This window comes from Molothrus aeneus, chromosome 1, assembly GCF_037042795.1.
Source record: "Molothrus aeneus isolate 106 chromosome 1, BPBGC_Maene_1.0, whole genome shotgun sequence".
In the NCBI taxonomy this organism is placed as follows: Eukaryota; Metazoa; Chordata; class Aves; order Passeriformes; family Icteridae; genus Molothrus; species Molothrus aeneus.
The window spans coordinates 28,860,692-28,888,669 of record NC_089646.1 but is presented as its reverse complement, the minus strand read 5'-3'; the positions used below and the strand labels follow the sequence as shown (position 1 = coordinate 28,888,669).

The window sequence follows — 27,978 nt, the reverse complement described above, 5'->3', positions numbered from 1 at the left end:
GTAGGATTATATTGAATTTAGTATTTCTCTCAAATTTTTAGTCTTTATAGTTCCATAATCTTTTAAGTTGGTAAATAAAAGGTGGGGAAGTTCATATATGGATGATAGTTGGTTATAGTGACAGTTTTATTTGTAGTTTTCCTCAAATGTTATTTGCATGGAAACTGGAATCCATTGAAATTTCTTACTAACCGGATTAACTCTTCTTATATTTATATTCATATGCACCCAGAATTTTAAGACATAACTACAAAGACATGATCCAAATGGATTTCTCTGTTTACTATCTGCTGCAAGACTCAAGAATTGGTAGATTTCATACTCTCACAATTAATTTAATACAAACATTGAAAAGTAAATGATTAATTCCCAGTTTGTAAAGTTTTAACAATTAGTATGAGAAATAAAAATTACATGATCTGAATTGATGAAAAAATTCTCTTCATACGTACAAAGGAGATTAAAAAATGCTTTGAAAACCAATCTAATGCATCAGTTACAAATATTCTATTTTCAACAACTCCCACCAGCACAATGGATTGATCCTCTTCTAAATGTTATACACATATAAATATATAATTTGGCTATTTCATTTGACATACATGTTATTTGAATATATTATTAGCATAATTTAGTTAATTTTAGAATATTGATAAAAATATTTAATTTAAAAATATCTTTTTTATACTAAGCAGTATTTCCCCACAGGATTTCACATCCCGTCATACAGCAAATGGAGAGTCTTCTAGCAATTATTCCTATTTGCTACCCAGTTTTAGAGAAAGCTATTGAATTCCATATGAAATATCAACTTGTATAGCATGTAAAGTAACTTTGGTGAATCTGTCACTCAATTTTGCTAAAGAAATAGATTTCAAATAGTTTATTTGGTCTTTTTGGAAGACAGAACTGTATCAGTGGTCTTACAGTAAACCTTTACCGTATCTGGATATTCTTCGCTCTATAAAATTTGAAGACACTTTCCCTACACAAAACTATCATGTCTGATCTGTAAAAAGAAGTAATGGAGACTGCAACAAGAATAATAAATTATTAAGTTCAGATACATCCCATTCTGGGAACAATGTACCTGTAAGCTTTCTAAGTGATAAGAGTATTGCTGTTGTTGAAAATGACAGTTCACAAAACACCTTACAAGCGATGTGCATTGTGTACAGGTTGGGTCTTCTGTTTTGCAATTTTCCAAAGGATTTATGATTCTTTTTTTTTTGTCCTGTTAGGATGCTTCAATTGCCCACAGATTCCATATCATGAGAGAAAAACATCCAGAGAAGTTCAACAGTAGGTAAGAATCTGAAAATATATGCATAGAAAAATATTTTGTTCTTTGAGGGGTTAAGTCTTGCACATCTTTTAAAATACTGATGCTTATAAAAGAGAGGAAATTGGTTCATTTTATATTAAGCATATGCTTCCAGACTACTTGTAATGTAACTTTTTTGATATCTGGTATTTCAACTGAAATGAATAGCATTATAAGTAAACTCTTCTCACAGCTGAAATGTTTGTCTTGTAAGGCTAGCATGGACAAGATGAAACGTGTTTGTGAGGATCCCTGAGCTGACACTTTGCCATTAGGCACTGAAGAACACTTCTTAGGCAGCTGCAGATGGTGATCCTTATGTTTCATTCCCACACTCGCACTGGTACATTGACAGAGGGCTCTTCCATGTATACTCTTAGTAAGGGCAAGTGAATGCCATTTTACACAGAACTGCTTTTATCACTAAACAACTTGCTTCTATAAAAAAAGGCAGGAATGAGACTTTGCATCTGTTTCTTGTGTTGCTCTCTGAATCTTGAGTGCTGTTGCAGAGCTTTTCTGGAGATTAAAAATGCATTATGTTTACTGTAAATTCAATATTTGGTTTGTTGAGTAGATAACATTCATAATGCAATGTTTATGTTTATTTCTTCTTATTTAGGTAATTTAGCAAATAAGTTTTGGTGGGTAAAAGCAACATTTCAGAAACTTTAATTAACATTTAAGGACACATGGGGAGAGAAAAGTAAGATACAATATTATTTGGAATAAACAGAGAATGTCTAGAAATAATTATTAACACAAATGTTTTGTCACTGTGAACCTAACCATAGAGTGTTTAGTTTTCCATGAGGGTGACCAGGAAAGTATCCTGTAGATGCAAATCTTCCTAGACCGTAGATGATAAAATACACTGTTTGTTTTCTCATCTAAGAGCTGTATAGAATTAGTTTAAATATGTTTTCAAATTATCTTGCTTACTGTTTTTTTTGTTCAAAGTATTTATTTTATAGCTAATAGTGAGAATGGGGGTTTCTTTTTCGCAAATACTCAATTTGCTTAGCATCTGTACAATGGCATACTGTGAACCCAGGTGTCTGTTTCTTTTTAAGTCACATAGTAGTACATATTTGTTTTCTATGACCTCCTTTTCCTAGCTCTGGTGCTTCTCATTCTGAAAGAATTACACTATGATAAGATCTGAACTCAAGCCTAATCTATGCATCCCAATGTACTGTACCCTCCCAGCAGGACTAGAGATATTGGACTTTTAGCAAATGATGATATTCTAGGCCCTGAAGATGAAGCTAGTTTATCAGTGGTCTTTCTGCATATTTTCAGCAGCTGGCAATTATAATTTATAAAAAGCTCAGCTAATAACATGAGTTTCAGATCAGATTTCATGTCACAATAAATCATATGCCATTAATAACATCTGCTAGCAGACTCACCTTGAAATTCATCTATATTTTAAGGAACCTGATATTTCTAACATTATCTTAAGGAAATTAGTTACAAAAATATATAGTCCCAGTCCCTACATACTTTGGTACGGAGATATTGAAAGAGCTTGAAAAAAGCGAAGATTCTCTAGATATATAAAAATTATTCAGAAAGGTTATACCTTTCTAAAAAACAGTACAAAAACTTGAGCAAAGTATAATAGAAACTGATACTTTAAAATGTGTTTTCCTTTTTATAGTGAGGAAAAAAAGGGGTTTTCTATGTTTGTTCAATAGAGTGTTCCAGATGATGTTTGTTCACAAACACTTTTTTCATTACCACTTATTTGCGTGTTGAAATAAGTCGATAACATGTTGCAGCAGAATTTTCCTGGGGGGTATGAAAAGAAACCCCTTTTTTAGTTGTCTGCTAAGCCTCAAATCTTAATTCATCAGAATGTAGAATTTTCTATGCAATCTAAATTATTTAGGCTCAGCAAGTCCAACTCAAGTCTGATTCATAGTGGACTCCATAGTTAACAGCACCTGCTCCTTTGAAAACCCTACATTACTCATTTGAAAATCCTACAGTCACATGGGCATATCTCTTGTGATTTTAAAAAATAATTCTTTTTGCTTTTATGTTAGTTTCCTCTTGCCTAATTTTCCAGCATTTTAACTTTCACAGCTATTATTCAGAGCAGGTCCTTCCACTGAGGTTCTACTCTGAAAAATGAACATGCAAAAATTTAAAAATTTTCCTTACTGAAGAGAAACTTTAAGTTTATATTGTGTGCAGAAGTCTTTTGAAATACACAGCTGTTGTATTTGCTTCAGTGAAGTAAGTTAGATAAACTTTGGAGTTAGGGAATCTTTCACATTTAATCCTGTTAATGATCCTCAAATTCCTGAGGATATTCCTTGCCACTCTGATCCCAAGTTTTATGCGTAAATAGGGTGAACTAATAGGAAAACTCCTGACACATTCTACTTGTGTAGAAGCAAAATCTTCTTCTACTTGTTTATCTTCTCAAAATGAAGATGAAAGAATATTTCAAGACTTAGAAAGGCTTTTTTTAATGACTACTAGCCAATGTTGTGGCATTCTTTGGAACTAGATCATTAGTTCTTGGGAACTGTGTCATATTTTGGAATTCCACAGTGTTCACAGATTTTGTACACCAGCACTTAGTATTACTGACTTAGTAAAAATAAAAAGTAATAAATTTATTTTTAGATTTCTAAATTGTCTAGATATAGTAAGACATAAGTCTTTGGAAAATCTAAGTTTAAGTACGTATAAATATTCCTGTACTAAAAATCCACATTATCAATGATTTTCTTTGTAATGAAGCACCTGGTTATTTGAGTTTCTCAAAAAATTTAAATCAAGTTCCTTTGTGAAAAAGACCTTCTGTTTTCAGAAGCTTAATTTTAAATGAAAAATTAATTTATACATGCCTTAATATCTTGAAAACGTTATACTTGTAAGCTGTGATATGGAATGGCTCCATATAGTTTTCCAAATAAGGCTCAGCATAAATGTCTACCAGTGATTTTAAAAAACACATTACTTGTTCCTAAACCCAGGTCTGGAAGAGAAGAATTCTGGTGGTGGTCAAATAGTAAAGAATGGAAATGAGTAGTAGCATCCTGAGCTCTATCAAAATAATGGATCTTAATATGCCATTTTAGTTATATATTTTGATCTTAAATGCACTTTATCAGAAACCAGGACTGATGTTGCATTAAGATTTATAAACCATAAAGGTGTTTATAAGGTTCCTAAACCCCAAAATCGGTCACGTTAACCCACTCTACAAGTCTGACGTGCTCACAACCTTGTGCTGAAGAAATCAGTTTGCTTCCCAGCATCTTCTGCTTAGGAGTAGGGTCAGATTTTCCAATGTAAGTGTGGAAGGCCTGAGTTAGTGCCAGTGGGGATAAAACTTGCAAAAGGCAGTATTTCAAGTAAAAGTATCGTTAAACTAGGACATTCTGTTGAAATAATGATTCAGTTAGGCCAAAATGCCCTACAGGGAGATCTGTGTAAACATCATAGGCTCGATGCTGGGAATAACAGATGTATGAGTTATGTGACTGGAATATACACAAGGAAACAAAGAATACTTTCAACAAAAAAATAATTCAGGTTGATGTTAGCGTTTCTAAAATCATATTTAGTTCAATTAGGTGCACTAATTTGATGATTTGGCATCCCATAGCATTAAAGATATTTCTTAGTCTCAGTAAACTAAAGTTGGATTTATAAATTATATTTACAGTTTAAGTACATTGTCTTTGAAGTTTCCAAATATCAATTTCTATCTTTTATGAAGAAAACCTAAAGCAGAAAAAGCTCCTAATAACTTCATTTATATCATATTCCTGACAATATACTTCTGAGACTCCCTTTCAACTTTTTAATTATGCTTTTCATTTGTGCTGATACCTATACATTTAATCTCTAAGAAAGTTTTTAAGTAATAGAAAGTACTGATTTACATTGTGCAAGTGTTCTCCACGAGAATAAGGAAAGGCCACAGTAAGAAAAGGTAGGAGAAATGGCAGATCATTGAATCTTTAGCATTATTTTGGGTGTCCTGACTTGGGTACTGCACTATACAAAGTAGTTATAGCATCATATCTTTAGTTACATCCAAAGAAAAAAGGAAAAAAAATTCTGTCATGCCTACACTGATACTGTATTCAAAGGCTTTATTGTAAGGAATGTCTAGTCCTTCCTGACAGAAAAAAAAAAAAAAAAAAAAAGAACAGAATTATTCCACTTTAGATTATTCCACTTTAGTACTGGAATTGAAGGCAAGTTCAAGTTTTGTGACTGAAAGTGAAAAAATCAGTTTAAAGAAACAGCAAAATCAATTATGATGGGGTAAATTAAATGATCTATGCTCAGTTGTACTCCGCTTTGGTTTAAGTTGACTTATTTTAGCTTAGAATTGAGCAAAGTGTTGCATTTTGGATAGAAAAAAACTGTTTTGATATTTTCATTATTCGTCCAGTTTTTCATTTTGGGTGATGGAGTCTCTTGGATTGAGTAACAACCACATCTTTTCAGTGAATATACTAAGCATCAACACAAAATTCCTAACTTTAATTGCAGACATTTCAGCCTCTCCTTCAACCTCTCTCCCCTTCCTGGTTGTGACTGATATGAAAGTGTTTAGAAAGAAGTCCTTGGCCCCATGGAGAGACCAGATTGCAGACATCTGTTACCTGTCCCATTCAACCCACGGGTTCCTTTTCAAAAAAGGATAAGGCTCCAGGGAACAGTACCTCTGAACTCAGGCAGCATTACTGCAATTGTAGTCATCAGAAGCAAAGCAAGGTGAAAATATTTGCAAGAGAGCAAAAAGTATTTTCCCACAGGCGAAAGATGTCCCATAGTTAGGCAACATACTCTGCCTAGCTCTTGGTTATAATGCTTATAACAGAGAAAGAAATAAAAAAAACAACTGGCTTGTTCTTTTGTCAGACTTCAAACATGTAGTAGCCTACCTTTAGTAATAATACTAGAAACATGTAATGTGTGCTTGAGTTGTGACAAAGGAAGACAGTTGGAGCATAAAGCTGGTTTAGCCTATCTATGTCTGCTGTCTTTAGAGCAAAATCACAGAAGTTTGCATCTGCAGTATCTGTACCTCTCTCTGATACAAGATTTCATGTTTTTATCATTTCTCTAGAAAGTTCTAATGGGCTAAGGCCCTCTGCTTGAGAGACTTCTTACTCTGTTAAACATTTTTCTCTAGCAGCTGTCTGGGAGGCTGGTGGTGTTGGGGAACCTTAGGTTCAGACTTATAATGACTAGAGGCAGTGAGATGTATAAAATGTATGTTAAGCAGGAATCCGTATGTCCTAGGCATCCCCTGGGATTTCAAAGTACATCTCTGAAAGCAGTGTGCTGTATCAGAACATAAGCAGAGCAATGAATTAATTTTTGTATTCTCAGGGTCTGCAGCTATCAAATTCACTACTGCAGGACTAAACTGGGTTCAGGCTTTGTTGGGCACTTCCATTTGAGGGCATCACCATTCTGCACTTTTAAAAACAAATGTCTGGCATATATACTCTTACAAGATATGGGAACGTTGTCTTTTTTTTTCTTCAAAGAAAGTTATATGTTTATGAAATAGGTAGTGATATCCAGCTTTTTAAAAAACAGTTTCTTTAGAAATTGTTAAGTGTATCAGGGTTAATGTTAAAGGGTTAAAATCATAGCATTTTTAGGAGACAGGACTGTTTATGGAACAGAATCATACAGAGGGATTGGCCCAGCATGCATTGTGGAAGTAACAAACTGTTGATTCACAAAATGTCTATACATATACTACACTCCAAGGTCAATAAAATCTAATTTTCTTCAACTTGCATCAGTCTAGTTAAGAAATTTATTGCAGATGATGTTTCCTTACTGAGTGCAGGTCATTGAACCTTTTCTATGTATTGAAGTGCCCAGTGGATGTTTTACACATTCCTTAATTAATTAAAGTGATCGCCTTTTATTACAATGTCTTAAAGGCAAATATAACTCTGTAGGAATTAATTCTTGGTCTCTTCCACAGTATAGTCATGCCATTTGAAATAAGAGTGAAAAACACAGTGGTAGAAAAATTTTTCTAACTTCCTTAAATTGTAAATTCAGATGTGAGAGAAGTCTATAGTAGATATGCAAAAACTGTAACAAAACTGCTAAGCTACTGCTTGCTGTTTGTTCACACAGTACAAGTAAAAGTGTTGATGAAGTATGGTCAAGTAATTCTATACCAATCAATAAGGTTATTGTTCTTGTTTTTTCATGAACACACTAAATAATTTAACAAAAAATATTACTTTGTAATAAAATTGGGTTTTATCAAATACTGCTTTTTTGGGGGGTTTTTTTTGAGAGGCTTATAATCAGAACTAATGAAAACTAACATGGATTTGCAGCTTCAAGCTTCATTTTGAATGAATTAATTTTCAAATCACAGAAGTAAATCGCTAATCTTTACATAAGTTTGATGTGGCTATAATTCATGTTTACAACAGATGCTGGGTTTTATAAAGAGTTGAGCAGCAGCCCTTTCTAATATATGTCACAAACCCAACAAAACCTCCTTTCAAAATTCAGTTAAGATTGCTAAGTGGCCACAATGCAATTACATATAATATGATTGACAATATCCAGTCCATTAAAAGCAACAAAATGAATTGTTAAGGGATAATTTTTACACTCCCTATTTATTAAACATAAATACATTACTCTTTAGTACAAAGAAATTAAAATTTAATCAGAAAAATGAAAACATTTAGATTGAACTGTGGGTGCTTTATGGTGCTTTTTTTAATCCTTTAATTCTGGTAATTAAGCCCCTACTACAGTTCCCGTAGATAATGAGGAGAACCCAAATACTCCTTTAGTTCACCACAGACTGACACAATATACGGCATGTGCTTTTACTTCTCTTGTTCTTAAACTCACAAGAAAATGGGTCCTAGATTTGCTTCAGATCCTGGATCTTGTGACTGATATACTCCAGGTTTCGACTCTACACTCTGCAATTGTGAGTTGGTTTATATCATATTAGATAAACTTAGGTAATAGGAAAGAAAATTTTGAGTAATTTAGCCAGTCCTCCTAACCCTATCTTAGTACTACTGTTCAAAATTCATTTTTAATTACCTTAAAAGTAATGCTTTCAACCAATATGTCAGTTCCTGATTAAGTAACCAAGGTTCTTATCTTCATTGATTGTATAACTGAAGTGATTTTAAGTACTTAGTGTATCAAATAAAGAACCTCTGTCAACATCTCCATCACTTGAGATAACATTTTCCATTACCCTCTTTATCCCATTTGAATGTAGTTTTCCTGGCCCATGTCTTTGTGTTTTCATTTAAGTAATCTGTCTGTTTTCTGATCTAAGTCCAAGTGCCTTATTTTTATTGTAATAAGTTGCATAGCCCTTTCTAAGAAATGTGCAAAGCTAGAGGTATTTCCAGTTTATAATATGAAGTAAAATATAGTTTGTGTATCTTGGAAAATAAGATAGTGAAGTAGATCTCTCTCAGTTAATGTTCTTATTCTCTTCTGATTTATATCTTCATTTTATTAACATAGGATATATTTTTTCAAAGAAAATATTTTGAAAATATTTGGTTTATATATCATAGAGCAATTCATGTAATGCATTTCTGTGAAAATTGAATGATGGATGCAACTGTACAATAGTGTCTTTGTTATAACTGCATTGTTGCTATCATTGCCTTCAGAATCATTTTGGAGTTTGGTTTTACTTGTAAAATAATACCGACTACTGCTTCTTTTTATTTCCCCTGATAATGACACAATTATACAATCAAAATTGAGAGGTATTTGTCTTAATATTGAAGACGTCTTTAGCATTGATATAACCTAACTTATATTTTCTATTCTTTCATATTTGCATTTTCTTTTTTTATATTTTTGGTTATGTAATGATAGCCAAAATATTAATTTTTTTCAATATCTTTGTCTATGTATGTGTGTCTTTGTGACACAAATTTTTAAATACATTTTTAGAAAAAAAGTACAAACCAAAAAACACCTGAGAAAATGTATTGGCTTATTTGGTGATTTAAAGGGAATGGCTGTTGCTTTTTCTGATTTTTGACACTACTGCTATTGAAGCCAAGTATATCTAAGAGATAAATGTGGTTTTAAGTTCTATTGTCTGTCTTTCCCTCATGATACTTCATAGACTGCCTAAGTTCTGATGTGTTTTGGGAATACTATTTTGGTCATGTATGTCTTTGAAATTAAATAATATCATTTCTTCTGTTCTTGCCATTCCTAAGACAGTCTTACTCGTATTAGGATATTTCTGTGTGCTGTCAGGTCACTGAAGGAATTCCTGTCTGGCTTCTCTTACAATTCTGTTGCTGAACGATTGGCAATTATTGATCTACAGCTGCTTCTGAAGCAGAATATTAATGGATGGTCATTTTCTCTCTCATTGTCGACATTGACACTAGGATCCTACTCTCAACTCTTCCCTTTGTCACACAGAGAAATTGTGGGAATTTAAAAAATTTTGCCAGATTGCTAAAACTGAAATAGTTCATGTTCAATTAGCCCTCTATTTTCCCTTCAGGAAATCCACATTGTATATATATTACCTGCCTTGAGCTTTCTTATGTTTAGTTCTGGTTTGGGGGAAAGAGTCCAGATCAACAAGGCATGTTGCAGATTGTTGGCTAAGGGATCACTATACCCCTGCCTCCTTCCAGTACTTGATGGACTATTTTTAAAGGAGTACTTTATGGGGAAACTGCCAAGACAGGATACAAGATGGGCAAAGAAATATGTAGGGAACAGTGTCATTTTGGTATTGTTTCTCAAAGTTTTAAAGATCAGGAGTTACAAAATTCTGAATTCTTTACTGATCAGGAATTGTGAGAATGATCTTGATGTTTCTGTGATGATGCTGTGTTTGCATGCCATGGCATAAAATGGACCACAATAGGAAAAGGAGAAAATCATTGGACATAAAAGCTGTTGTCTAGTAGATACTAGGAATTCATTAGGATTGGAAAGTTTTGAGTTAAATCCAGTTTCAATCCCTGTAAGTCAGCTTAGTTATGGCAAAAATTAATACTGTTCCTTAGGTTGAGAAATTAATATTAATTTAAAAACTAACATTGAACTTAGGTTATTTTTTCCCCGATGAGCTAAAATTCAGGACCAGAGTATCATTTAAATCCACATGACATAGGTAGATGTGGTAAAAGCTATCTAGAATTTTAATTTAATAGTAAGAGGAAGAAGTTGTTAGTTTTGCCTTTTTTTTTTTTTTTTGGTTTAAATTAGACTTAGGGAGCAGCTGCAAGTAATGTGGTTTCCTGATTCTTGAGAACCTTTCAGTTACACTGTTTTTAATAAAGGTTTGTCCATATGAGGGACAGCAAGGTCTGCTAACCTTTCTTGCAGCATGCTATTTCTGAGCCAATTATGAAGATGTCTAAAGGCATCGAATGCTCTTTGGAACAGTAACTTTGTGATTTGGGAGTATAATGGCCAGCTGGAGAACTTTCTCTGTGGTTAGCATATCTGTGCTCACAATATATAAAAAACAAGGGCAGAATTGATTTTTTTTTTATGAGCTAAAATTCTTCTTGGATTTTTCCTTATAGTTATGGTGATATATTAATAACTATAGTTATGGTGATATATTAATAACTATAGTAACAGCAGAAGTAGCAGAAGTTTCCTAAGTGTTTTGGATTTTGATAGCAGAGCCCTGAAGGCTGTGTTAAGTTGTCAATCTAGGGTTTTTATCAAGATTTTGTTGATGTTCAAAGAAAGAAAAAAGTGTTAATCAAAGAAATATGTTCTTCTTGCTGATATGGGCCAGCTGACTATTCACACTGAATGAAATCTTCAATATGTTTAGCTGCTTTCATTTCTTAGAGAATTGTAGTGTAAATCTTCACTGAAAGTGATTCAGGAACATAAATTTAATTGCTAAGTTTTTCTGGGCTTTTCAAATGAAACCTGAGAGGATTGACCTAAGTCTGGCTTATCCAAAAAAGCCTTGCAGCAGGAGAGCTGCACAGCAGCCAGGACACTGCAGCCATGGGGCTGTTTTTCCACTGGCATCATAAGGCAGTCAGCCAAGCAGAGGGAGTTGGGACTCAAATCCCCCTTCTGACAAGGAATAATCAGATACACTCACTCAGAAAGTGTTTTAGTGACTAAACAACAAAATAGGAGCAGGACGACAACAAAAATTAGAAGTCCGTAGTTCTCAACTACAACAGAAACACAGATAACAAGCAAACAGTTGGGAATTTGACTCTGTCATGAGGTTGCCACGTGAAGATGCAGTGTTGTATTATTTAAAGTCTGGTGAAATTCTGAGTTTTTACTATATTGCTCAAATTACTGGAAATATTTATCCACTACTTTGGTCACATAAGCAAAATAAGTATCCTGGAACCTGGACACCTCTGCTGCAAAGGTGATGGTTTATGTGTTATATACCAGCATCTGCATGGCAGAATGAGGGATTCCTAAGTGCATTTGTTAAATCTAGAATAGGAGAGCAGCAGCAGGAGACAGTAAGCCATGAACTGCCATGAAGAGCTGTGGTGCTAGCTAGGTGAGTGGACACTTGGAGACAGACAAAGCAGTAGACAGTAGTAAACAGAGATTCAGAAAGAAGAGATTTGCATGTGCTTGAATTGAGAGGGTATAAAAGCCTGGGGGTCCTTTGTTGGGGGTCCCTCCTCGGGGGAACCAGCCTGAGTTGTCTCTCTGTTACAGCACTGTAAATAAATTGCATTATAGAATAAGACATCTGAGTTTCTGCTGTGGGAAACCTAGAGCTGAACTGGTGAGGAAACCTGGTCTGACCACGTGTGTGTGGGGTATGGAGAGAAGTAGGAACCTGTCAGCCTACTGGATTTACCCTCTCTGAAGGGGCTTTGGTCCCAGCAGTGGCAGTATCTGGTGTTGGGAATGTGACTGCCAGGGAGATTCATGAATGGTCAGACTGGGTAGTTTGCTTGACAACCTACAACGTGCAATGACACTAAAACTGTAGAATGAGGGAATATAGGCATGGTGCAGAACAGTCTCTGTCAGAGAGACATATTAGACACAGCAAACACTACCAAAGACAGAACTGCTTAGAGATACAGAAAGAAGATGCCTTTCAGGGCTACTCTGAACCTTCACTAATTCTGACAATTTCTCAAAATGACAGTCACAGTTGACCTGTGTAATGAACTTCTAATCTGGATGGCACTGCAAGGTCTGCATGAAGCACAAGACCACTTGTTCTCCTGATGTTTAGGGTGGATTTAAACTGCTAAAGAACAAGGCAATATCACTATGGCTGTTTTGCTTGTGCTTCCAGAGCCATCTGAGTTGGCACAAGCTCTGCCATTCTGGAAGGATGCTCCATTACAAAATGGAGATGTGAGAAGTATTGGATAAAATGTATGCACTGGTTGAGTACACTGGATCATAAGCTAGTGTTGCCTGGTTCCCTGTTATACCAGCTTCTTACTCCTTTAAAAATGTATTTTAGCTGTCTCTAGTGAAGAAAATCTTTGAGATTAAGTTTTAACTTAGAAATTTGTTCTTGCTATAAGGCACACTCATCTTTTCCTTCCTCTGGTGTCTTAAGACTTCTCTTGTTTCTCTTTCTGATTTGACTCCTTTTTTTCCTTGCCTTTCTTGACTTAACTTTGTTCCTTCACCTTATAAAATAATCAAGTACAGCAAAACTGTACTCTTGGTTAAGAAGGATTTCCATTTTTATTATAAAGCTAAATTAAGAGCTACTTAATGCTCATGGTTTAGTATTTTAATAAAAAGGGAAAGGGAGAAGCTGATAGAACAAGAGGAAAGTGCTTTTCAGCCATGCCTCTTACCTGAAGTCTTAAATGCTGCTTTGTTTTGTGTATTAGTCTTTTCTGAGACCTGTATAGTATGTTGTCCATCTTCTTTGTAACACTTTTGTTCTTTGTGAAGTAAGGTGTAAAGTTACATGTGGTGTACGCTTCTACCAGAAAACTCTTCGACAATGTAAATTTAAGCAATAAAACCATAAGTATGGCCATTTAATGCTCTGAACTAGTACCACACTAAAATCTGTAGCTTGGAAAAGGATATATTCAGTTTCTGTGCCAAGATTTTGATGCACAGTGAGAAGTCTGTGAGAGCTTCTGGAAGCACAATCCCTTTTGAAAGCATATAGAGAAGGAATTTTCTTCATGGAAGTCTGTTCAGAAGCATGAAGCAAAGTATCAATGCCACTGCAGACTAACTGCTATCCAGCTTTTCTAGAATTACTTACTTTTATGGTTTTAGTTTTTTTTGAAAGCACTCTGACATATCTAACTCTGAATATTATCTTGTTCTGTTATCCAAGAATTTAGATTTGGAAATAAGGAGAGACTTGTTGCCTGGCAATGTCAGACTGTATCACTGAAATCCTGATCTGAGTTTATATTTTTCATCTTTTGTCCAAAGACATGCTTTTGGTCTTCACAGTTGTAAGCTAAAAAATGCAGAGACAGAGTTTACTATAAAAACAATGACTTCAGATTTGTTTCATTAAATGAGGTACTGTCTTGTACATTAAAATTAAGTAACCTCCACTATTTCAGACTGATTGTCTTATTTTACAGACTAATGGTAATGTCCCATGTGTAATATCACAGAATATTGAACAATTTTTAGGGCTGGACATATCTTACCCACAAGCCACAGGATGTGAACTTTTAACTGTATCAGATAATACTTAAGGAAAATCAGTATCTTTATATTCTTAATCTTATGAAATTCTAGATTGCCCATGAGAGCAAAGTATCCTGCTTTCTGGAAAGAAGAAAAAGCATGGAACTAGTAAATATTCCTGGGAGACAGTGATGAGCAGGAAGTAGTTTCCCTGATGTGAAAAAAATAAGAACTTTCCTTCATGACAGAAAGAGAGCTTTGCCTCTCTTGCAGTTGCTGCTACACTGAGAGCTACAGTGCTTGCTTAAATAGGACAATCCCAGCCATAACCCCTGATTAAGACTCACCTTCTCCCTCTGTGCTGCTTAAGTAAAGTACAAGTTGCCTTGTGCCAGACAGCTTGGGGTTTTGCTTCTCTGTTTGTTAAATGGTGAATGTTTATTTAAAGGAAGCAGAGCACCTGAACAGTATAGGCTCATCCGAGGGACTTGGACGATGATTGTGCTGTCCTGCTACCAGGGTGACAACTCCAGCAGGTAACAATGAAAACTGTGGCTAGAATTGCAGAGGTAAGAGCAGTTACCTGAGATGTTGGTTATTAATTTATGCCTTCAATGCAAATATGGTATACACAGACTGTGTCTCCTAAGTCACAGGTGATGTACGTTGACTCACCAGAGACAATTAATAAAGGGTAGTTAAGTATGCTTTAATATGTAGCTTTAAGCTGATATTCCATCTGTTAGCTAACAACTCTTTCTAGATGAAAATTCCATTAAAATTGGCTTCATTATGTGTAGGGTCTTTTTTTGGTTTCACTGCATAATACAGCCTAATCAAAAATAGCTAAAAATAATCTAGTTTAGCTCTACATGGAAGTCATTATATGTATCCTCAGAGAGGAAAAACCCAAAGGTAACAACCTGCACTATATTTTTTTACTGCAATGGCCAGTGAAATAAAGTCATTATTTACTGGGGAGCCCAATAGGATTTCTTCATATAGGGCCAACAATATGACCCTGTATTGGTTTACAAGATGGTTTCCTGTATGTATTTACAAGCTGTGACGTTCTGCAACTACTTCATAGAAATTCTTTGATTATATGGAGGTCAAATTTCAGTCTTAGGTAGATTGATATTTTAAATAATGAGGTATTAAGTATTTCTGTCAAAATTTCTATTTTTTTGGCATAGGTCAGTCTAAAGATTTATTCCAGGGGCATCTTTGGTAGCCCTTCAGATTTTGTTTGTCTTGGTTTTATCTTCTGGCTTGCAATATAGAATATTAATTTTCAGTTTTACAGAAAAAGAGCTAGACATAGAGAGATATTAGTTTTGTCCCACTGCCTATGATCAAGATCAAAAAGAGAAAAAATAAATTACATTATCTACTTTGGGTTTAATATACACTTTCTATGTTGGAAACTAGTGAAAATAGTTTAAATGTTTGCTAAGATATAATAGCTCACCTTGATAAAAAATGCACGTAGAATATATTTGTTTCTTACCATTTTAGAAACAGTTGCTACCCTCATTTGTACTTCATAATCCACCACAGTGAAGGCTTAATAGACCATTAAAGAAACGGTGGGAAGTTAATTTTAATATGTAATGGTGTGAGGGGTTTTATTTTTTTCCTTAATACAATGAAGCTTCTAACAATTTTATTTGCGAAGAAGATGATTATTTAATAAAGTGACAAACTGTCCCACTGATAGGATACATTAATTTTCTTCTAAAGCTGTTCCTTGTACTCCATAAGAAGGTGATAATTAGGTTTGCAGATTAGAATAACATAATCAGACCACTTGTGTGGATGCTTGTTAAAATATATTTTCCTCTTCATATAAGCCTCATAATAATTAAAAACTGTTTAAAAAGAGAGCCATTCTTTTTCGGTATGGACTTTTTAAATGAGTCCTAATAATATATCAAGTTATTCTTAAGCTAATTCAACTTTTTAAAAGGTTAGTATTTGAAAAAGAGTATGGGAAGTGATTAACTGGTGAGTTTAAGTACTAGCATTAGGTTTTGCAGGAACACCTACAGTATAAAACAGTGCTCATTCATATCCTGATTTAATTTCTTCCACTGTCACTCCTGATTGTTCCATTTAATCTTTCTTAAGTCACATAAAATTATCTTGTATGTGTAAATTAACAATCCTTTTCTAATTTCACTGCAAACTTTAAGCACTGTCAGAGAAAAAAAAATACACTGGCAGTGATTAATTCTCTATTTTAAGCAAAACTAAATGCAGTTGCTGTTGAGGTAGGGTGCACTCCGAGTGATTTTTTTGGTGATTCTAGACTCCAATAAAGGCAGTGGAGAAATAGCAATGAACGTGAAATGAGTGGTTCACATCTAAACAATCAGGTCTTGTGTCTATCACATTGAATCAGTGTAATATTCACTGACCTTATGTTTTAAAACATTGAAGCCAATTTCCTTTGCTTAGGATTTGTGTAGTATTCAGTACTTCTTAAAACTAACTTCCTGGCCTAAGCCCAAGGTGAAAAGTGCACAGCCTAAGATCATTTAAGTGTCTTTAAGTGTTCCAATTCCTATACTTTTAGTAAGATTAAGATTTTTTTTTCCTGTAGTTCAATGAAGTCTTATTCTAGGGAAGAAGGGAAAGTGTATGTTTTGTTTTTGTTGGCAACAGCCTTGAAATTAATCCTATGCTAAAGAATAAAAACTGTTTTCTTAGTATTTCATCAGTGGGTGCAAACTTTCAAGGTCCAAGATGTTTCATTACAGCAGTTATGATCAGTGTGTTGATAAAGGAGGGCTGATTTAAACACTAAAAACCCAGCATGTTCTGGCTAGAAATCACTTCCATTTCAAACAACTGAATGTAGAAAATAGTGTTACATTATTAAATATTGCAACCATCTAATTTGTACATACATTCCAGTAAGCCTTACTTTGTGTGCACAGTTCCATATGTATATTTGATATACTGACCTAATCAACTTCAGGTTGTTGTGGGGACATGTTTTATGGACAAGTAAAAAGTAATCAGGTTCTTTTTATTACCATTATGAAAGAAGTGAAAGAATATTTTTTTGTAGTGCTAAATATACATACAAAAAAGGAAAAATATTCAGTCATTTACAAAAAGGGATGCAATACTGACTGATTTAACAGCAGTAGATTAATATTGTAGACTCAATAATGAAGGGATTTATAAAATATATTTTTAATATTATTATGTATTTTTTTATCATTGTTGGATATTAACAAAATTTTCTTACCATGTAAAGTAAATCATATGACAAAGATTAACCAGTACTCTTACCCAGAAGTTGATCAAGATCAGCTCTATAGGCCTATAGACCAACAATTTACAAACAACTGACCCTACTTCTCCCTTTCTAAATAGATAATTCCCAACAATCATCATGGTAAATAACTACTTCGAATAACATTTTACATAACAGTTCTAGATATTTTTGGTAGAAAAAGGCATGCTCATAAGGCATCCCAAAAAAAATTAATTTTTTTAAAAGTCATAGAACTATGCAGGTCTTCAAGGTAGCAGTTATTAGGTATAATCCCTTTGTTTTACATGGTGGTAAAGGAAAAGGTGATGTAGGTGGGATGTTCTGAGCATATGTTTTATCCTTGGTTTCCAGAATCCATAGCCTGGTGAGGTGAATGGCAAACTTTTAAGACTTTTGCCTTTTATAGGTAAGCAAACAGCCTAAAGACAGCAGGTTTATCATGTCAAATTCTCTCCAATGGATTCTTAACACAAGGCCACCTGTAAAATGCCATAACTGAAATGTTAATGAAGAATTATGATGGTCTCTCATCAGTTTACAGGCTGAAAGCTTCTCTATATATGGCAAGATTTTCACTGTTTGAAAAAGGACCTATAGGTGGGAGTAAATCTTGTTACAGCTCTGTGTACTGGCCTTCCTTACATAGGAAATATTGCCATGTTGAAAGTAGATGGCTTATAAAGTACCCAGCTTCAACTCCAAATTAAAAGAGGAAGTGCTTACAGATCCATGATGTCCTGCCTGATCTCTTGTTTTAATGTTGACTTAAGAGGCCTGGGTTTGTCTTTAAAATAATAATTTGTACTTTAACACCCTAGAAATAATTGGAAAATTAAGGAAGAGAATTTAAATTTCAATTATATCTACATCATTAGCTCTATATGTGTTTATAATTGCTCTCTCAGAGTCCATGAATATATAAGAGCTCAGATGAAGCCTTCAAGGATAGTGAAACAGGTGTGTAAAGATACATAAAGATTTTCCAGGGAGCCTAGGACCAAACTGATATCCCCTGGAATTCAGCCCAAGGCATTAACTGTCAAAGGATATGTCATCTTTTTTATGTATGCTAGAAACATTTGCATTAGCAAAAATGGGATGTAATTCGAAGAAAGATTTTATGAAGCAGAAATATGTAGTGAGCTTTGTCCCTTTTCCCCTTTGCAAGAAAATGACTGATTATTTGAGTGACTAAAAAAAATCTGACTAATTATTGCAGTGTTTATTGATTACATTACTAACCCAAGTCTTCATATTGCCGCAGGGGGCAAGCAGACTGGACTTTCCTAAATGGAAAAATATTGAACATTAGCAAAATTATTGTGGGACATTTAATGCTAAAAATGTCTGTGAGAGTTATAAAGGTTAGAAAATTTATCAGGTCATCACACTCTTTTTCTTATTACTCAGATTTTTAAAACATTCAAGTGTTAAACTTTTGAAAAGGAGAGGGGAGGAAAAAAGGAGAGGATGAGTGATTGGGAGACACTTAATTATCTGTTTCTTTAAAGAAGGTGTAGTCAGGTCCAACCTCATTCAGCTGCCAACACTTGCATAAAGCTGCTGGAGAGAGCTCCTGTGAATACCCAATTGCAAGGCTATAATTTGAGATAAAATAATGCATCTAACTATACTGTTATCAATAATTGATAGGCACTTACGAACGTAATTCATTGAAATCTCACCTTTGTGGCCCAAACTCTGCCACTCTAGGAAGAAAGAAACATAACAGTTTCTTTCTGGTTTTATCCAAGTCATTGTGTGAGCTTTATAGGGGATTTAACCGGTAAATTGTACACAATAAACATATAGAAGAAGCCTGGCACGGAGTAGAGCCTTTTAATAACAGCATCTGCAATTTTTTTTGTTTGCTTTTACCCCTCTTTAAAAATACATTTTAAAAAACACCACTTTGTTTGGTTCCCCACTAAGACTAAGCTTTTCTTTGAATGTCATCCATTTTCTAGAATTTTTAAAAATTGAAAAGCTTTGCCCTTTTGACCTGCTAATACATCTCAGTCACAGTTCACTGCGAAGCTGTGACAACACACACAGTGATAACAAGGCAGGCTGTTACATCCTCATTTTTTTAATCTTGACTATATCAGCATTACTGTGACATAACTCATCAGGTTTGGAATAATGTAATTAATTTATGAGATTCCACATAATTAAACTAGTCACCTGTGAATATATCCAAAGGGATCTTTCGGTGCTGTTAATCTGGATATTTCATTCCATTTTTGTGTATAACAGATTAAATAATCTGCATATTATTGGATGAGTGCCTGCAATATTATTTCTAGTTTAAGCATGCCTCTTCTCTCTTTTGTAGAGGCTAACAAATGAGGAGATATACCAGTATTACCCCCTATACCACATTCTTCTCCTGCCTCAGTTCTGTAGTCTAGAGACCCAAAAAGGAGAGTAAGTGATGTGGTTCTCTTACACAGAGGCATATGTATGAACAAGACATAAGAAGAGATCATACACACAATGTGATGTTTGCTCTTTTCATGAGTGCCTGAAGCTCAGGGGGAACAAGATTGTGGATAGTGGGTTAGCTGGCTGCAGTCACTCATAAGAAGTCTTTCAGAGTTGTTGTCACCCTAGGACAGTTGGGTATGTTCAAAAGCCACTTCAATTTAACTGTTTATTCTATTTTCTCGTAATTGAAAGTTATATAATCTAAAATCTGAATTTTACTGGTGAAAAATCAGCTTGCCTTGATGTTTGCCTTGCCTTCCTAATTTGAAAAAGAAAAAAAAAATTGCATTAAATGCATTTCCATTGAAAGAAAGGAAGCCTTTATGTACTCACCTGCAAAAAAAGCCCTCCTGGAAAAAAATGCAACAAATATAGGCTTGGCCACTGATTTAAGTAAAAGGGTACAAGATCACCTGTGAGTAAAATCAAGGCAAGGGCTCTGCAAAGCACTGTTAAACTTTCTGTTGAACAGCCACTGCTTCATCAGCTGTTAACTAGACACTTGATTTGTTGCTATCTGTAGAATAAAGGAAAGGGTTCTGTCTCTATCACATTATGTTTGTTCAGATCTTGCTTTTAAGAATTTTCTGACAACCAGAAATCATTTCTTCTTATGTTTATTTCAATGAAAATCCATTTTATATCCAATTTTAAAAACTGTATTATGGTAAGGATATTTGAACATTTTGGTTTTTCTCTTTCCCTAGTAAATGCTAAATATTGCAGGTAATTATTACAACTCTGTGTGTGAATTTCATTTGATTCAGCAGGAATAACCCTGATAAAATGCTCAGTTTTGCAAAGGTGCCCTTTCAAAATGCAAATTAACACAATTATGTTAGTTGAAAACATATTTTGGAGATATGCAATCAAAATAATAAACTAGTTAAATAAAGCTTGTATGTGCAATCACATTTGGTAAATAAAAAAATATTTCCTAATAAGAAATTTGACAAGTTTTGTTTAGTGCAATTTTTAATTCAAGTTGTAGATAGTTTCAATTTTATGCTGTTGTAAAAGTGTTTCTTTTGTTTTCATGGCAAAGTAGGAGATAAACAGACAACAATTCCAGAAATGGTATGAATTACTTGTCTGGAGAAGAAAACCAGCAATGCATAATATCAGGTCTTTCTCCTCACTCACACACCACAGAATAATTAATTATATGGGACAGCAGGATTGGGGTATTGAGTGAGCACTCAGCAAACAGCAGATGCACGGGCTCAACTTTATCCTTCACAATCCCCAGTCTGAAATGCAGAGTAAATGTTTCTTAGAGCAGGAGAAAGTACATATTTATTGCAATTAATGTCACAGCAGTTCACCTTCAGATGATGCTAAAGCAAGCAAAGACTCCCAGGCAGTCACAGGGACAAGAGCATCCCTTTGGATTTGCACAGTGTGTAGTAGTGATGCCACAACTCTGCTTTTTATATGGGGTCAGTATGTTCCTTTATGCCTTGCAGAGAGTCATAAAGGAATTTGAAAATATAATGAAGATATAATGAATTAAATTTGTAATGTATTTATCAACAAAAATTTTAAGCTGTACCAGAAAAGCCATGTAAATGCAGTAAATATTTTGTTGTAGGACCGGCTTTGAGGGGTATTTTTTTCCTTCTTTTATTTTTTCTTTTTTTTTTTTAAATATGGTACTTTGTGACTTGATTTTTGAGTGTGGTTTTTTAAATACTCTTACTGACCATCTTATCCCATTTAGTATAAATGACAATTTACCATGTGCACTATTTTGGTGTCAGACAAATCTTTCATCTGGATTGCCCATCTTTCCTATAGCCATTAACATTATTAACAGAATTTATTAATGTTATTAAGAGAATTTAATACTTATTTGACTAGAGAAAGCTAATTCCTTGTAAACATAGAGTAGGAATCCTAATGAAGACACTGAAGCTGCAATGTGAGCTTTGATACTGAAAGTGACAGGAGAGAGTTGATCATACAGAGCCAGAAGGAATGTGCATCTTGTAACCTTTGACACAGAATGTGAATTGACTACATTACAATATAACAAAAATTTCTGCTTTTATGGAAATTGTGTCTGAGTAAGAAATGTAGGATTTCCTGTCTCACTAACCTATGTTGGTTAGGGATCTGCTTTGTTTGATTATCCCAGATATACACATTCTCATTAACTATCCATCCAGAGCTTTATTGTGGATAGAAGAGTCAACTCTATTAGCTTTCAATTTCTTTTTACTCTAGTAACAAAAACACATTTTTTAATAAAATAGACAGAAAGAATAACCTGAGGGAGTAGTTCAAACCCTCCTGACTTAGAATTGCCAATCCACGGAATGACATAGCATTTAAGCAAAGGGATTTAAGATGGAGATGAAGAACTATTAAGCATTATAGTCTGGTGGCACCTTCTAGTACAGAAAGCAGAGGTAAAAATCTAGAAAGGAAGTTTTGCCCTGTATTTTTCTTCTCTGTGAAGATAAGAACTCAAGTAAGCATCTGAGACACGAAATTGAAGTTGCTGTCAAAGATGATGGTGCATTAAAATTACTCCAAAATGAACATGGATCATCAGATCCCCATACCCTTGTATACTTGTCTACCTGCTACCAGAAATTAATGATAAAATAATGATAAACGTAAAATCATATTGTGTAAGGGAAAGAATAGAGATATGATCAAAGACACCAGCAGCCCCATCATACCTGCAATATGAGGAATTAAAAAAAAACACACAACAGAAAACTGAGGATAAAAAATCCAAACAATTCCAAGTGAACCCACAAGGCAGACCCTGGACTAAGGTAGTAAGAAAATCCCAGCTGGTGTAGAATAAAATTTCCCACATTGGTAACTGTCTTGATTATGTGAACAAGAGTGGTGCTTCAGGTAACTTAGTGGTATCTGGAGTGCTGGCAAATATCTAATCTATTTATTGATTTATGGCCAATCCATAGTTAAAAAAGAGAGAGAAGAAGCAACTCTTCATCTGAGCAGGGTTACAAGTGTCTCAAGGAGACAAAACAATTTTCATAAAAGAAGAAACCTCTTTGTTTGTTATAAACATATCTTAAAAATAATGTCCTTATATCTCAGATTACTATGTTCAAAAATATCTTTTTAATTTTTAAAGTAGTTAAATCAAGGTTCCATCTATATTGTTACTTAGAATTTATGCAAATGTTTCAGTCTTACGGTAGAAGTTGAGTTTTCTTGAAGAAATTTGAAAGAGTCTTTTATTGAAGCTTTTTATTTTGTTAAGTGATGACACGCTCAAAACTGAAGGCAGTGGAAAACTTTTCATGACGAGAAAGGCAGCATGATTTTATTAAATGCTATTAAACAGAACCATAACTGAATTTAATTTAATGTCTTAAAATATTGTCAGTTTCAATTTTCTAGAATCCAAGCTAGCCTAATGATAGAACATCACCTGTGCTTTCTGAATTTGTAGAATATTTTGCCATGTATTTTATATTGTACTCTTAACTTGTCTGAAACAGATGGCTTTTCATATTTGATCACGTGTTCATAAACCCAGCTTCTTTCATGCTGTTTCAATATCCAAGTGTCCTTTCCCATCCTCTGGTGCTGCTTACAGAACCTGCCTACTGCTGCTGAAAACCTAAATGTTTGTACTTTGGCCCATCTTTTGGCCCATGCTTTAAGAAATGCCTCCTTACATGTAATTTGACTGAAATTCAGGTTTTTCCATTAAAGACACACAGAACTGTTTGTGGAACTGATTTGATATATGGATTATTACTTAACAAAAATTAAAAAAAAATAAAATTATAAAGATGTTTTGATGTATGTTTCTGACACTTCCCCTGTTGCAGTCAATCAACACTATTGATTTTGATGGAGTAATGCTCTCTTAAGTGAAGATCTTATTTTCCAGTAATGAATTTGTAACTGTTTTGACTGTCAGATGGAGCATAGCCTCTTTTCCAGTAGCCCAGGATTTATTTTTTTTTTATTTTCCACCAAGATATATCAGCTCTAGCCTTTACTAACACGCAAATGTCAAGATGCTGCAAAATATAACATTTGTAAATAATACATCTGATGTGCATTTCTTCATCCCTTGGGCAGACTAAACATATATTTTATTCCACTTCTGAAAAATAACTTATAGTTCTATATTATTAATGATTGCACATCCATACATTAACAAAATACTAACAAACTGTTCCATGAGCAGCCACACTAATGAAGACTGATTTCCTACAGATGTATGTCCTGTGACCCTCAGTGTCCTTGCTGTGACAATCCCATTTTCACATATGGTCTTAGTTCCACATGCTGCTCTGAGCTCTGTGTTTGCGGTTATCCAATCAGTATTTGCTGATTTCTGGGCTTTGTTACAAATGGAAAAAGTGCCAGACACTTTCTTTAAACTGCAATTATCTTGTTTGTGTACAGGTCATGTATCAATGAAAGAAGCGGTTAATTCTTTAAGGGCTCATCAACTATTTGGTGTTTGGTAATTTTGACTGTTCTTCCTTGTCCCCACTCCCCAGTATAAATCATTTGTAGCCTTTTACAGTCAGATTCAAGTAAAATTTTGAGTTTGATTGATCCAAAGTATTGCATCCAATTTAGACATATTGTATGTGATAAAACTGTAAGGTTTTAGAGTAATTGACTCTTGAACATAATGGGTTATAATGCTGTCATTAAATGACTGATTGGTTGTTCTATGCTATTGCAAAGAAATCCTGTGGAAAAGAACGTCTGGAAAGTGCAGATGTTCATCCATCGCAACTGGGGGTAGATTTGTTTCTTTTGATGTGTAATTGCAACTGATAATTGTATAGAAAAAAAATCAGGATGTTAATGCTTCAGATCTCTTTCTCTTAACGTGCATGACATCTATCCTGATGTTGTCTGGTCTCTGACTCCTAACTTATCCCTCTCACTGAGCTCCATTGTCGTGCATGCCTACTCAGGAGTGACCATTTTCAGTATTTCTAAATTTTTTGGCCGTGCTCCCCATTATCTCACCTATTAAAGTTCTGCTGGCTCTCCTTTCCTCTCAGCACAACCTAGGATGCAGCTGTTTGTGTTCCTTTCTAGAAACTGTCATATAAAAATGCCCTCCGGATAACCTTAGGATGGAAAGAGCACAATGCAGGTTATTTCCAAAGCCCCTATAGGAAATATTTGATGTTATGCCATTTAAGTTAATCTATAAATTTTGTTAGATTTTAATATCATTTGAAGGAGTAAACTTCATCAATTAATCATTCACCTAGTGTGGGTCATAATTGATTAATAAAAAACATGGCAACATTTCCTCCTTCTTAATTTTTTTTATCTTGTTAAGCTTTCATTTGTGCCTGGGCCTATCGTCCTTCATGTCTAGATAGGTGTACATCAGTGTGTGCACTGGGTGTTCCCTGGAGGGCTTCTTTTGTTCCAGGCATACCTATGGAACCTCTCACATGGGCACATGAGCCTGTCTATAGTGTGCATTTAACCTGAAGTACCTTTCTGAATGGGGGGGCACCTAAAACTTTTATAAAATAAGTAGATCCATGGGTACATTAAAAAGGAAATAACATTGCATGAAAGAGAAGGAAGAAATAATCCTAACATCCTATGATATAAAATAGAATTTTCTCAATTTGATTTAGTTTAGTTCTAATTTAATTTACTAACCATTTTATAAGACACTATCTTACAACATAACTCTTTTCCTCCTAAATATGTTTAATGTCCTAACTGAAAGATTTCAGTGATTTCCTAAGTTACTCCTTGTTTCCTTTGACATTTGTCATCATAAGGAATTTGTATTCTTTTATCCTTTGATCAAAGGATATCCTTTGATGCCCCAGATCATCATCTACTTTGATAGAACCAAACCAAATAAATTGTGTGACTGGTCTGAAAAATACCTGTTTCAGTGATATTCTTTTTATATTTAAGTGATCTATAGAAATGCATATCAATTATACATATATATACGTATATATGTGTATATATGTGTGTATATATATATATAAATATATATATATATATATAAAAGATTATAAGTACATGCATCAATGGAGTGAGTGCAATTCTGTTTCATACTGGAAGATTCAAATATTCATGGCTTTCAGGAAAGTTCTGATGAAAATGATAGTGATTATCAAAAAAGTTTGGGTTGTACTTCATGTAATCTATTCTGTAATATTTTGTTCTCCTCATATACTCCTATATACTCCTATGTATAGTGTTCTTTTAATACAGTTGAGTAGATAGGTATGGATAGGATCTGTTTATCAAACTAAGAATTCTGTGTAGTTTTGCAGTGCCCCCTGTTTTCCTCCTTGCCTGCAACTTGGTATGTTTCGAATCACCCTTCAAATTTTCAAGAGAGCATCACCAAAATTGGGTAGATTCAATTCTGAGAAACCTTATAAATAATAGTAATTTAACAGAATAGACAGATCAGACACTGTACATCAGGGTTGTATAATAGTAAAACTATAAATGTTTTCTGTGTAAACTTTCACAATTGTGATTAGACCTAATCAATCTGTTTTAAGCAGATGGATAATTTCAGACTTCTGTTATAGAGGCATTTTACAGTGTATCCAAAAAAAAAAAAAAAACCTATGGAAAAAGGATTTTTCAAAATTGTAAGAAGTTTTTGCATTTGTAGAGAATGAGTTAGGCCCATTTTCTTTGCTGTTGACAAAGTGCATTCCTTTTAATCTCGTCATTATAGAGAAAGTCAGCAAAACAAGGGAGGAAATACAGAGAGATTATAGGAAATGACTGTTTAAAATACATCTGCAAATGAGTAATGCTGGGCTTGTGCTGTAGTACACCATCAATTTTCCTTGTACTGTATGCACCAGATATGCTACCCTGTTGGATTTGTCTGTGTTTTAAGTCTTATAGGTGCTCATCTATTCCCAGACATCTCAGCATTATACAGAATTCAAGGCAGGGTTTTGAACGTGATTTGGCAGGCAAAGTACCAGCTTTATAGGTCTATGTATGTTTACTTCATAACTGTTTAGAGCCCAACCTTATTGTTTACTGTGGTGAAAATATGTCTTTCAAATTCCTGCAAATTCAGCCAAATCAGAGATTTAGTTAAGAATTAATAATGATGTAATATGTAGAAGTTGATGCTTAGTTTTGGATTTCTTAGATATTAATGATGTTGCTAAATTTCAAAATTAGGTGATCACTCAATCTTTTTTTCTATAGGCACTAACACAGTAATGCAATGAGGGGTTAGTATCCCTTCAGATGATTTTATGCAATTGTCATTGAAAACACTGACCTATTTTTAACAATGGATTTGTCCTGTTTCATTTTTTTCACAAAATAACAAATCAATTAATACAGTTTAAAAATTCTTTGCCTCTCAGAACCCATTTAAAAATCAATTTTTAAGCTTTAAGTCATTCATTCCTGCATTTGCATTTAAAACTCAAATATAAATACATATTTTTCATTATTAAATTCTGTAATCAATTTTATTCCTAGCCCAATTTTTAATGCCGAGTTTAAATGTAGAACATATTTTGAAGAGCTAAGAGAAAGAATTTATTGATAAAGGAAAGGCAGACTGCAGTGTACCTGGACAAATAATGCTGCTGTAAGAGTAATAGATCTAGCTGCAGAAACTGTAGGAAACAGAATACAGAGTTCCAGGACAAAATGCCAAAGAGCTAGGAAGACTGACTATTTTTAAATAAAAACAATGTTCACTCTGGAGTCCAAAACTTCTTCTTTTAAAGCTAGAAATAAACATCTGTTAGTTTTTCCATTGTAAAACTTCATTTTTACGGGTTTATAATAGGGTCATAAAAAGTCATTCTTTACTGAAACTTGACATCATAAAAGGCTAGGAAAGTCCTCTGGGTAAGTAATAAATGGATTAAAGGATGATAGAAAGGTATGTTTTTATTACAAGCATACCAAAAGACACACAAAATCTTACTCTGTTGTCCGATTGACTTGTACCCTTTAATCATAGTTCAAAGCTAAGCAGAATTTCCCCTTTTTGAAGTGTATGTTTAGATTCAGTAGATACTTTTCCAATTCCATCCAAAGAGAGAAAATTCATGGGGAGTGAGCCATGAAGTTCTGGCTCCATCAGCGGAGGGACCCTGGAGATCCTAAGATCTGTCCCAGAACTTAATCAGTTCTAGGCCAAGTTGTTGGTCCAATGCATCTTCAGACCTTTCTTGCTTCTTTCATTTCCTTGCCTCCTTCCTAGCTCTGTCTCATTAGAAGTCATGGTTGTATGCATTCCATT

General features: G+C 34.2%; 1 protein-coding gene across 6 annotated transcripts in view; it reads left to right on the top strand.

Moving 5' to 3' along the window:
- The window catches only part of DGKB (diacylglycerol kinase beta), a 332,216-nt gene that overhangs the window by 193,679 nt on the left and 110,559 nt on the right, over positions 1-27,978 (top strand). For all 6 annotated transcript variants that reach the window (XM_066553994.1, XM_066554001.1, XM_066554026.1 and 3 more), the window contains one exon: positions 1,242-1,306. In XM_066553994.1, the coding sequence (XP_066410091.1) occupies positions 1,242-1,306 (65 nt within the window). The remainder of the gene's footprint in view (positions 1-1,241; positions 1,307-27,978) is intronic.